At 35.5% G+C, this 11624-nt stretch overlaps 3 protein-coding genes across 4 annotated transcripts in view; 2 read left to right on the forward strand and 1 right to left on the reverse strand.

The window, feature by feature from the left end:
• The window catches only part of LOC116185198, a 10746-nt gene extending 1283 nt beyond the window's left edge, over positions 1–9463 (forward strand). Inside the window, exon 2 of the mRNA XM_031509075.1 lies at positions 8737–9463. Coding sequence (XP_031364935.1) covers positions 8809–9039 — 231 coding nt within the window. The 5' untranslated portion in view covers positions 8737–8808 and the 3' untranslated portion in view covers positions 9040–9463. The remainder of the gene's footprint in view (positions 1–8736) is intronic.
• On the reverse strand, positions 647–4573 carry LOC102670705 (coiled-coil domain-containing protein 39-like). The gene has a single exon (XM_006612764.2). The coding sequence runs from the start codon at positions 4571–4573 to the stop codon at positions 647–649; it is 3927 nt and encodes a 1308-aa protein (XP_006612827.1).
• The window catches only part of LOC102681323 (protein MLP1-like), a 10720-nt gene continuing 7956 nt past the window's right edge, over positions 8861–11624 (forward strand). The window contains exons 1-3 of one of the 2 annotated variants that reach the window (XM_031509074.1): positions 8861–8996; positions 9857–10079; positions 11024–11510. In XM_031509074.1, coding sequence (XP_031364934.1) covers positions 10039–10079; positions 11024–11510 — 528 coding nt within the window. In that variant the 5' untranslated portion in view covers positions 8861–8996; positions 9857–10038. Of the gene's footprint in view, positions 8997–9542; positions 10080–11023; positions 11511–11624 lie in introns of those variants that run through there. The other variant, XM_031509073.1, reaches the window with a different exon arrangement.

The raw sequence follows: 11624 nt of genomic DNA on the forward strand, positions 1-11624 counted from the left end.
CGGTTTTATTTTATTATTCTATTTATTATTTTTTTTTATTTTTTTTTTAAATTTGAATTTTTTTTAATTTTTAATTTTTGATTTGTTTTAATCAAATAATTTTTAATTTTTATTATCTATTAAATTAATATATATGAGTATTTGTGTATGTATATATATATATATATATATATATATATATATATATTTNAGGTTGATTGGTACATAATCATTTTAATTAATATTTATAAATTTGTTACATTCATCTTTTATCAGAACGATGTTCGAAGATACTTTTCGAAATAAATTGGTAATTAAACTAATTGGACCTTGAAGTTTCTCTCACGAAACTTGCGAGATTCTTCAAAACTTTTTTTACCAATTTAAAAGCGTCACGGAACTATATCAGTGCAGCTTATATTAGAGTCTTGTTATATTAGAGATTTAAGTGATTAATTATTAGATTAGGAACTCGTAAATTTAATATTTAAGAAATTATATTTTATTAATCTGTTTGATAAAGTTATTAAAATTTGAAAATTTTTTTAAGCTCATTTTAAATATTAGTTATTACATTTCTGCTCTTTTCTTTCTAAATTTTCATATTTATTGTAATTTAATTCACTTTAATACAAATTAATTTTATCGATATTCATTGTCAGAAAATTCATGTCGTTTCTATATCTATTCTTTGTTCAATGGATTGCAAAATTTCTTCGTTTGATATGTATTTCTTCAAAAGTATCTTCAATTCGTTATTACCTTTGATTTGCATATTATCGCATAAAGTATATTTCTCTATCTTTTTAATTGCCTTCACGATACAATTCTCGAATACTAAATTCTTCTCCTTCGTTTTTTGGTAAGTGCTGTTTAAATCGCTTATCTTTTGTTTAAAATCGGAATTAATATTTCTTATAGTATACAGTTCATTCTTCAAAGCAGCTTTCTCAGATTCTAACAGATCCAATTTCGCATTAGTTGTATTGAATTTAATCCGCAACGATTCTCTTTCGTCCCTCAGTTTCTTCAATTCCGATTTCAATGCTTGAATCTCATCCGTGGCTATTCGTAGGTCTTTCTTCTTCTTCTCTTCTTCAGAGAAATTAATAATCAAGTTGCATCTCAAAGAGTTCACTTCCATTCTCAAGGCAATGTTCTCCACTTTCAATTTGTTCATTATTTCCAGTAGTTTTTCGATCTCTAGGTCCGATCCACGATTCATACCCTCATACAGGCATAAACTCGATTGGTCTATGTGCGTCACCGCCTCTGTATTCTTCAAACCACGAGACGAATAACTGTTAATCTCTTTGTAATAAAGATTCACTATCTCCAACTTGTTCGAGATAGGTTTAATCGTCGTTTCATTCGTCTTTTTTTCCACGGCATTCGACTTTTGCCTTTGAATCTCTTCCTTCGTTTGAGTCAATTGCGTTTTAATTTCATAGTTTTGACTCTTCAAATTTAATATTTCGAATTTCAACGATTCATTTTCCAATATCAATTTCTTTATTACTTCTTTCTCCGGTATCTTTTCCTTTTTCAGGCGTTTCTCAAATTTTCCCATATCTTCGTTTTGCTCGGTAGAAACTGATTCGCTGCCCGACGTGATTCCTTCCTTCTCCAATCTCTCCATTTTCAATTTCTGCAGAGTGTTCATGTATTCTTTTTCCAATAATTCTTTCTCCTTCTTCAACGTGGTATTCATCAATTCCAAGATCTTCAACTGATTCTCTAATATTCTGTACTCGCTGTGAATTTCATTCAGTTTCATTTTCAACTCGTTGTTCATTTCCTTCAACATCTCATTGCATTGCTTTAACTCGTCCAATTGAGTCGTATTTTCCAATTTCACGTTATCATATTCCGTCTTAAGTTTACTCAACTCGACGTTGGAATATTCGTTTGTCGTTTTACATTCCTTCAATTGATTCTTCAACGTCTGGTTTTCCTCGTCCAATTTGTTAACACGCGTTGCGAGGTCGTGGTTCTCCGACAAAAGCGTTTGTTCACGGGTTTCGAAAGCTTGTTCAAGGTTCGTCTTCTTCACAGTTAATTCGTTCAGGTCAATGTGAAGTTTCGAATTTTCAACGTCTAATTGCCTTATCTTATCTCCAGTTCCGTCCAACTGCGACTTCGTCTCTTCCAATTTGATGGTTAAAGTTTCCTTGGTCACCTTAAGATTTCTCACTTCTTCGAGCAGATTGTTGCGCTCGCACTTATATTTGTCAATTTTACTTTCGAACACGGAACACTTGCTTTGAACCAATTCTAAAGATTTCTCTATCTGTTCCTTCTCCACCTTCAAATTCGTGAAATTCGCGTTCAGTTGTTCCTTCTCCATTTTCAGATTCACCTTCTCCACGTCTAATTCGACGTAATCTGATTTCAACTTGGTGATCTCTTTCAGCCTCTCCTCGGCGGTAGTTTTCTCGGCGGCCAATTGATACACCAGTATCTCCTTCTTCGATTCTAACTGAGCAACGCTCGACTCCAACTTCGTCTTTTCATCGGATAAATGTTCCAATTTAATTTTTAAATCGGCGATCTCTCGATTCGCTTGATTGAAATCCTCCTTCGAAATTTTCAAGTTTACCTTCAACAATTGTATCTCGTTGTTCATCTTCTCCGTTATGTCCTTAAGCCGTCTCGCGCTCTCGTTCTCCTTCTCGACGTTCGACGCTTCCCGCCTATATTTCATCCGTTCCAATTCGTTCACCTTATTCTGTAATTTTTCATTCTCCTTCGAACTGATCTGAAGATTCTTCGACAAATCCGCGATTTTCACGTTGAACACCCTCTCCATTGTATTCTTTTCGGCAAGAACGATCTTCGTCTCCTCGTTTTTCTTGTTCAGGGCGTCGCGAATTTTCTGCATTTCGTTCAACAACTCCTCTTTGTCGCCCTGAAGATTTTGTAATTTCTTCTTCGTTAAATTTGCCTCGTGTTTCACGTATTGCAGCTGTTCCAACTCCTTCTTCACGTCGTCGTGTTCGCATTGAAGCTCCGACGTCTTCTCCTCCATCACGTTCGTCTTCTCCTTCAACACTTTGTTCTCCTGTATCAGTATCGTGATCTCGTGGCGCGCGTCCTGCAACGCCACCATTTTCTGTTTCAACATACTGTCCGTGTCCACTAATTCCTGGTCGAGGTCGGTCATGTGCGCCTCCTTATTGCTCAATTCAGTCTTCAACCGAACGATCGACTCCTCGAGCTGGTCGATCCTCTTGAACACGCTCAAACGATCGCTCGATACCACGATCACTTCCAATTGCTTGATCTCGTGACACACTCTACCGACGAATTCCTCCAATTTTTCTATGTCCTTCGACTCGTTCGACTTCCCTTTCGAGCAACGATTCAACCTGTTCATCGCCGATTGTATCTCCTCGATTATCGCCTCGAGCTCGACTATTTTATTCAAATACTCGAGACCCTCGGAATCGCCGATTTTATAATGCCTTTTCACGTGATTGCTCTTCAACTTGTCGATCTCGTTGTTGATCTCTTTCAATATCGAGTCCAACTTGGAAAGCTGTTTCATGTATTCGTTGTGCTCCATCAATTTCCCCGAGGTCCTGTGCTCCTTGCCGATCGATTTTGCCAAATCGATGTGCAATTGTCGCAAATTGATCCGCAACTCGATGATTTTCTGAATGTACATGAAACAATACGGATCGCCGCCGCCAAGCAGAGCCTCGTGATCGTTCCTCAACTTGTACTTCAAGTCGTTGACGAAACGTTCCACGTTTTTCAAATTGCTCGACCCGATGCTCCACGAGCTCTCGTCGTAATTAACCTTGAACTTGTTCACTTCCGTTTTCAAACGTTTCGTCACATTGTCCAGCTCGACTATCCTCCTCTGGTAATCCATTAGGTTGCCGTTCTTGAATCTGAGCATCGCTTTCAACTTATCGATCTCCACGTAAAGATTGTCGTTCCTCATTTGGGACTTGTGCAAACGTTCGTTCACGTTCACCAACTCCTCGGACAAATTCGCTATGGTCTCGGCCACTTTGTTAACTATATCGGTGAATATAATCTCCATAGTGTAGTCGACCATCATGAAGTGCTTCAGCTTGCATTTTAAGTGTTCCACTTCCGAACTGTGTACATGACCCTCCTCGACCTCGTTCAACCGACTTTTCAGATACTGGATCTCGTTGTTCAAACGTTCCCTCTCCATCAAATACTCCTGCTCAACTTCCACGAGCTTGTCGTCGGATTTCCAATCCGTTTCCTGCGTCACGTACCCTTTACTGAGCAGACTCGATTTAATATTGGCAATCTCCTTCTTCAATTCCCTGTTGGTCGTCTCCAGTCGTTTGATTTCCTCTTTCTGTTGCTCGATCAATGGGTCAGCGTGGACACTGCCGTCCGTCTCCCTTCCAGCAACGCGTAACGCCAGCTTCAAACGCCATATGTTGGATCGCAATTTCATGCGATCGTCCCGCCAGTCTTTCATCTGCTTCATTATGCTGTTCAATCTGCACAACGTGGCAGCAGCTACTTCCGCTATCCTCGTTTTGTCTTTGAACACGTCATCGCCAGTTTGCTCGATCGAGTGGCAATTGTCGAGAAATTCGTTCATCTTTGTTGTTAGATTCTCGAGTATCGGTCAGGCAGATCGAAATGTTCGATTTATTATTATTTTTTTTTTTTAATAGGGATAGGAGATAATTGTTTGTAATTCGGTTGGATAAGAGTTGTTTGCGTTAGAATGATTTTATCTTTGATTGAAAAAGGAATCGGGAGTGCTGAAAGTTGCAATAACAATAAATGTGTATAATTTATGTGGTAAATCAAATTGAGATATTTGATCAAATTAATCCTGCAATGATTCTATTCCTTATTTGTAATTAAATAGTATAGCATTTAAACAATATAGTATAGTGTTTTATGTTGAAACTGTTAAAAATTTAATAATATATTCAATAATTTTGGACGATTAACGTATTTGAAGCATTGTTAAATAAATTTTATATTTGTAACTATTTTGGGAGAATATAATATGAAAATGAACATCCTTGTGAAATACTTGAATGTATCGTTGCAGGATTAATTAATGATCTTTGCAAATTGGTATAATATTCGAATTAATTCATTATTTGCGTTAATAAATCGTATGAATAATGGTATGGATTCTAAGAACTTATATTGAGAATTTTTAATTAATTTTCTAGGTTAATCTTCGTGTATGGAAAATTAAATGATATAATTATTTTGATATTAGTTATACGATATTGTACCTTGAAATCTCTGCACGAACATTTGTTAAACTTTTTTTTGCAGATTTAAATATAATTGCAGTAAAAAGATATTTCAAATGCCAGAAAGAATTATTAAATTTATTGCATCTTTACATAAAATTTTCATCCTCTGAATGAAATTTTCATTTTTCTTGAAGCATATTACATTTTTACGGAACTTTTGAAAAAATTTTATGGTTTGAATGTTTGTGGTTACGTCACTGAAAATTCATTTGACATATATTTGTAGTTTCAGGTCGTAGAAATGATGCATGTCTTTTGTTTAGAATAAATTATAGAATAATATTTTGTACATATATATATTTTTTAATTCTTTTTTTAATTTTTTTTAATAAATAAAATAAATATTATTCACATGATATATATATATGAACAGAATATATTTCAATATATTTATATAAACATTAGATTAAATTTTTATAAAATGCTGAAAGATTTCATTGTCAATTTATCTAAGATAAACGTATTATTATTAAAAAGTAGGTAAAGAATAGAATAATAACAAATTTTTACAAGGATAAATTTATTTATGATAAATTTCTTGAATAAAATTATCATAAATTTTAAATACAGAGCATGCATTTGTATTGATAATTATATTTATCTAGATTTAATCTTTTTTTTCTTTTTTAATGTAATGTCAAATATTAGTTTTGCTACACTGTTTTAAATTTTCTAAATTTTCACTTTGCAGATTTAATTAAAAAGATACTCTCGTGTAATAAATTTACGAGTATAAGTAATTGAACCGAAGATAAATCTCTTTGCAATTGTTGGAAAACTTTCGTATCGTTGTATAAGTTTCTTAAAATTGGAACATCCAATATAATATTCTTAACGAGAGTTGGTGAATTGTAATTCAATTATCAATCGTTTAAATTGAACGTGAATCAAAAGTTTCGTAGCTGTGAACTAACTTTTACACGAGAGTTTAACGCATATCGATGATTCGTTTTAGTAGCCAGTTCTTGTTATATATCAACTTGTTAATTAAAAAATATATAACAAAATTAATTATTGACATTACTCGAAGAGAAATACGTTTAATAAAATAATTTTACTAATTTTAAAATAATCATTAATAATAAATTAATCGAACGATTTAACAATCAAATTGACATTTCCACTCAGAAAAACTATCTTCATACTTTAAAAGAATTCTCTGCTCGTTTTAACCTTTGAAATGTCGTTTAATCGAAAGTCTTAAAATATATATATATATATATGTATACCCATCCAAGTGATTATTCAAAACTTTTAATACAGCGTATCATTATCAATAATCGCCTCTTCGATTCCTCGCGTTTATTGGCAATTCAAGAGAATTAATATAAATTGTTCAACTTCTCGAAAGATCGAACATCTTTATATCCCTCCTCTCCGCGTTCAGTATACAGAGTTCTCTCTACGAAACTAATCATGACAAAACGGAATCGTCGTTCGTTTCATCCAAGTTTTTTTTTTTTTCTCCGGAAGTTTCATCCAAGTTTTATAATAAATATGTAAAAGTTAATATCGAGGCTTTAATAACGAAATTCTAACGGAGGCCTCTCCCCTAATTTAATTACGCGAACATGGCGGAACTCCACGGATGGGGATACGATTCGAAAGTTTCCGGTTTCTTTCGAAACTTTTCGCCAAATCTCTGGATGATAAGTAACTGCTAGTCTAGTCGTGGACCAACGATTCCCTTTTTAACGAGACAACTTTCCGGAAAGAAAGCTTTCCCCTCCGCGCCCTTTTAATTACATCCACGACGTCTCCCTGTATCGCTTGTATCGGATGTATAAAGCGGAAATGGCGGAAAGGGACTCCCAGTTTTCGCGTTTCGAAAGATGAGCTCGGTCGACGAGTTGCATACAAACGGAATGTATTTTAATAACGCAACTGTAATTAGATCTCTCTCGGAAACGTGTGCAACGTTAATGCTTAGATACCGGCAGGATTCGCAGAAATTCCTGAACCAATCTGCTCGAATTGATTAAAAAAGATATTTCATTGGGTTTGGACGAAATTTTCATAAATTTATCGAGGATATGAATATAAATCTAATTTGGGGAAACGAGAATATGTAAATATAACGCGTTTAAAAATTAATGAGAGAATATTAAAGCATTCTCAATTACTATAAGTAAATATACTAAATACAATAAATGAAATTCTGTATCTTTTTTTTTTTTTTTTTCTTTCAAAATTCGTAAGTAATGATAAAAATAAAACAGGATCTGTTCGTTGTTCTGGCATTTAAAGGATTAACAGTTCATTGATTCAGATATTCGCTCGACGAAGAACAATCCAAAATGTATCTAATCAAATTATTAGATTATGAAAAAGAATGACGAATAATCAATCGCATGCAAAAGAAAATATTTTTTGGCCGATGTCCTATAATTTAAAAATCATGGAAGTAATCGTAAATCGTGCTCGCACACCGAACCAGTTTCCCAATAAATAAATAATATCGGTGAATGAAAAACGTTATCGTACCTAACCGTCATCGAGATTTGAACGAATTTATTTACGCGGCCCCAATAAAACAGACCGGTCTGACGTTAAATCAGATTATCGATCTTCATCGATGACCGCGGTCGTGTGGCAGCAAAAGTGTGACTGCCGCTGTGAAATATACATCACCCTAACCTGGCTTCCTCTTTCGCGTATACACGTATCCAGGCTAAATGTTTTGTCCTGCGTTGGGGCAGTTTCGCGCTTAGGCGCGACGGACTGTCTATAATCGGTTTACGACCGATAAATTCGCTTACATCGATGACTCGTCGCGATTTGCGGCCGAGGAACAGTTACGTTACGGATAACCTGTAAAAATATGATAAGGCGAATGGATGGAATGGGAATTTAGAGGATCGGGAACGAAGTAAGGACACCGATCGTTCGAATGCCCAAACGCGGTTTTACGTTCCTTTAAAAGTGGCAAGTCTTGTACCGTAACCGTTGATAATGGCCTTGATGCGAATTCATAGCCCTTTCAGCCGCGGTTACGTTCCTTTATGAACGGACTTATGAATTATGTATTTTATTCAAGTCAAAGCGTTTATCTTTCTTGCCGTTTTTTTTTTTTTTTTTTTTTTTTTTTAACAATGTTTGGCCATTATCCCTCGTGAAGAAACTTGCCGCGAACGAGCGTTGTAAGATTAAATACGAACCCGTTATTTTAGACGATATTTAGACGCGTGAAATTGAATGTTAAAATGTTATTTACGATGAATTTAATTTATAATTTTTTATATACATTGCATCGAATGATCTTGTTCGATACGTTTATTATAAATTAATCCTAAATAACTGAAATCGTAGAATTAAAATAAAAGAAATTATTCGAGTGGTAGATAACTCGAGGGGGGAGGAAATAATTGTTTAACTAACTTAAAATAAATCAATCTATATATTAAAATTCCTTTAACGACCGAGCATTTCTTTTTTCATCGAGTTTCCCTCGGCTTCTGAACTCCACGTTTCCTTCTTGTAGGTACAGATCGATCTTAAAATTCTCGTCTCGGTTTGCAATTACGTTGAAAAACTCGAAAAGATTAGCCGGATAATGGCGTCGTTGGAATCGGCCGATTTCCCGAACGAGCCTTGCTGTTGCTGCAGTTACAATCCCTTCAAAGACACTTCCAAAGAGTCGGAGATCCAGGACCTCTCGTTTGCCCTGAGGAAGCTCACGATAATGAAGTGTCAGATGAAGAAGTGGCGAATGGAAAGACTTCAGCTCGAGAGCGAAAATAGGTCTCTGAAACAAACCCTCCAGACATTCGGTATCGATGTATGATATTTCGTATCTTTCCCATTCTCTCCCTATCTCTCTTTCTCTCTTCTCTTTTCCTTTCTTCTCTCTCTGCTTCGACTAGCAGGTGGCTCGCGCGAAATTGATTAATTGGAATTCTGTACGGATACCCTTTCGTTCGAGTTTCTCCTCGTTCCCTTATGAATTAGTCGTTTAGTAGGGGGTAGTCGTTCCGTGCAATTAGCGCTGCAAAAAGCAGAACGGGTGAAATTATACACACCGGGTGTCTCGTTTAATTTGATTAGCTCGAAATTGTTCCCATGTTGTCGACAATGCAAATTAATGCCTCGAAATGAATATTAAGATCGTTACGGGGATTTATGAGCAATGTGCGGAATTATGAGCGGAATATTTTTATAGATATCATTTTGAACTCGAAAGTGATCGACAAGAAAATTGTACGATCATATTCTGTACGATGGAATTATTATTTAAAAAGAGGAAAAAATTCAAAAAATTCTCCCAAAAGAATAAAAAAGTAACGTCGATTAGAATAAATAATTATTCTTACGTCTTTCTCTCCTATCTCCTTCAAAAGTGTGGTAATCTCTCGCTTCCATCATTCTTTTCGATGCTATTTACACAATTTCTTCTATATATCGTATAGATTATCACACATTTATCCTACACATCCGCTAGTAATAGCGATACAAACCGTTTCTTCGAACGGTAGATCCGAAGACTTTCTCGCTTCAAGGATTTTCGGTTGAAAATTCAGAGAGCTCTTTCTTGGAGCTGTATATCGAGGTGTGCACGTGCACTGTTCCGAATGTTCCTAAAGATTAGATGTGTTTTTGTGTAGGTGTAAATGCGGATGAGATATTGAAGCCCGATCCACTGCTGGTGCACTCCCGGGAAGAAATCGAAAGGCTGCAAAATGCAAACGCGGCGCTCGAAGATAAAGTGAGGGATCTGGAGGAAACTCTCGCCGAACGAGACTGTTGCGACGATCCTGGCGCCACGATTTTCTTCCTCAGGGAGAAGATGAGATATTTTAGGGAGCGTTTCGCGCTTGAAAAGAAAGAGTACTGCTTGCCACTTTCTCTCCCTCGTAAACCTCGTAGATCTCGTTTAATCGTTTCCTATTCCGGTCGGCGAATTATTAGGAAAACGACGACGCGATACAGGGTGATGCGTTTCGGACGAATTTGCAAATAAATCGGCAGAAGTATTTGTGTTTGTTTAAAAGAAATTTAGATGCGAAAGAAATTAAAACGTGATTTCAGTCAGATTTCTTTAATATTTTATAATTTTCTAGTAATGCGTACGGCGTATATATGTTATATATATATATATTTGAAGAGTTAATTAATTAATGAATATTCCAATGTTTTTTCATAAGTATTGTTAAAATCTTTCTTTGGTGTATTCGCACAACGTTCTCGATAAATCTTGTTTGATTCATTCTTAAATGTTTGTATAATTTATTTATGGATTAGATTATGTAAGACACTTGATCTCAAAGCTTAGCTTGTGAATGTAATCATTCTTATATTGTTCGTTAATATTCGATATTTTATTGCTAACATTTCTCTAAATAGATTTATCGTTTTTTATTCGCAATCTGTGTTTTTATTTCTTTTTAATATTCAAATTTATTTACAATAATTGATGGAAATATACGAAAATATTATAACCTGTTTTAGAAACTAATAAAAATATCAATTTAATTTTTCTTTTTAAATGATCCAGGATAGCTGATCTCTTAGCATGTAGTAAAACTTGAAAACGCTCGATATTTTTTCCAAAATCAAATATTATCATATTAACATTTTATTTCTCCATCTCTTTCGGATACAAGTAAAATTCACTGTCTTTCGAAACGATCTAGAAATTAAACTCTCACTCTGAATCAAAACAAGCTGAATCATAAAACTTTAGAGCTGAAACTTTTAAAAAAAATAAAACCTCGTACCCCATAATTTTTTCTAAAAGTGTCAAAGGAACTTTTTTCGCCCTTTCTCGACAGATTGCGAGACACGATATCGGAATTGAAGTTGAAATTGGCGCGGATCGAGGAGGACGTCAGCTGCCCGGCGATACATCGTCTAAGGGCGAAGCTTCGTGACCTCATGAAAGGGGAGCCAGTCGAGACGTTGGTGTCCATCTCGAAAAGCTGCGAAGATCTGCGCTCCGAGAACGAGAGCCTTAAGGCCGAAGTGGCCGATTTGAAACGCGCGTTGGCCCAGTGCGAAAAAAAGATAAAAGAGATAGAGGAGCCGAGGGAAGTGAAAGTGGTCGAGACGGTCACTGTGCCTGAATACATCGATATCGAAGATTTGATGAACAAATTGAATAATTGCGAGGAAATGGTGGCCAATCTGACCAAAGAGTTGGAGGAGAAGAACAATCAAATCGACGCGTTGAACAAAGAATTGGAGCAGATGTTCATTTTGAAAAGTCTGGAGGAGCAAATAGCGATAATGAAACAGGATCTCAAGAAGAAAGACGAGAAGGTATAGTGTTGAAAAGTAACGGTATTTTTCCAATTAATAGGAATGAGTTTTCCCTTTGCTGACTCGAATTGATTTTTCTCTCTCTCTCTCTCTCTCTCTCTCTCTCTCTCTCTC

Source organism: Apis dorsata, unplaced genomic scaffold (assembly GCF_000469605.1).
Source record: "Apis dorsata unplaced genomic scaffold, Apis dorsata 1.3 scaffold_126, whole genome shotgun sequence".
Taxonomy (NCBI): Eukaryota; Metazoa; Arthropoda; class Insecta; order Hymenoptera; family Apidae; genus Apis; species Apis dorsata.

Bases quoted from the DNA above. Each gene is read 5' to 3' on its own strand.
- LOC102670705 (XM_006612764.2), bottom strand. From the start codon at position 4,573: ATGAACGAATTTCTCGACAATTGCCACTCGATCGAGCAAACTGGCGAT.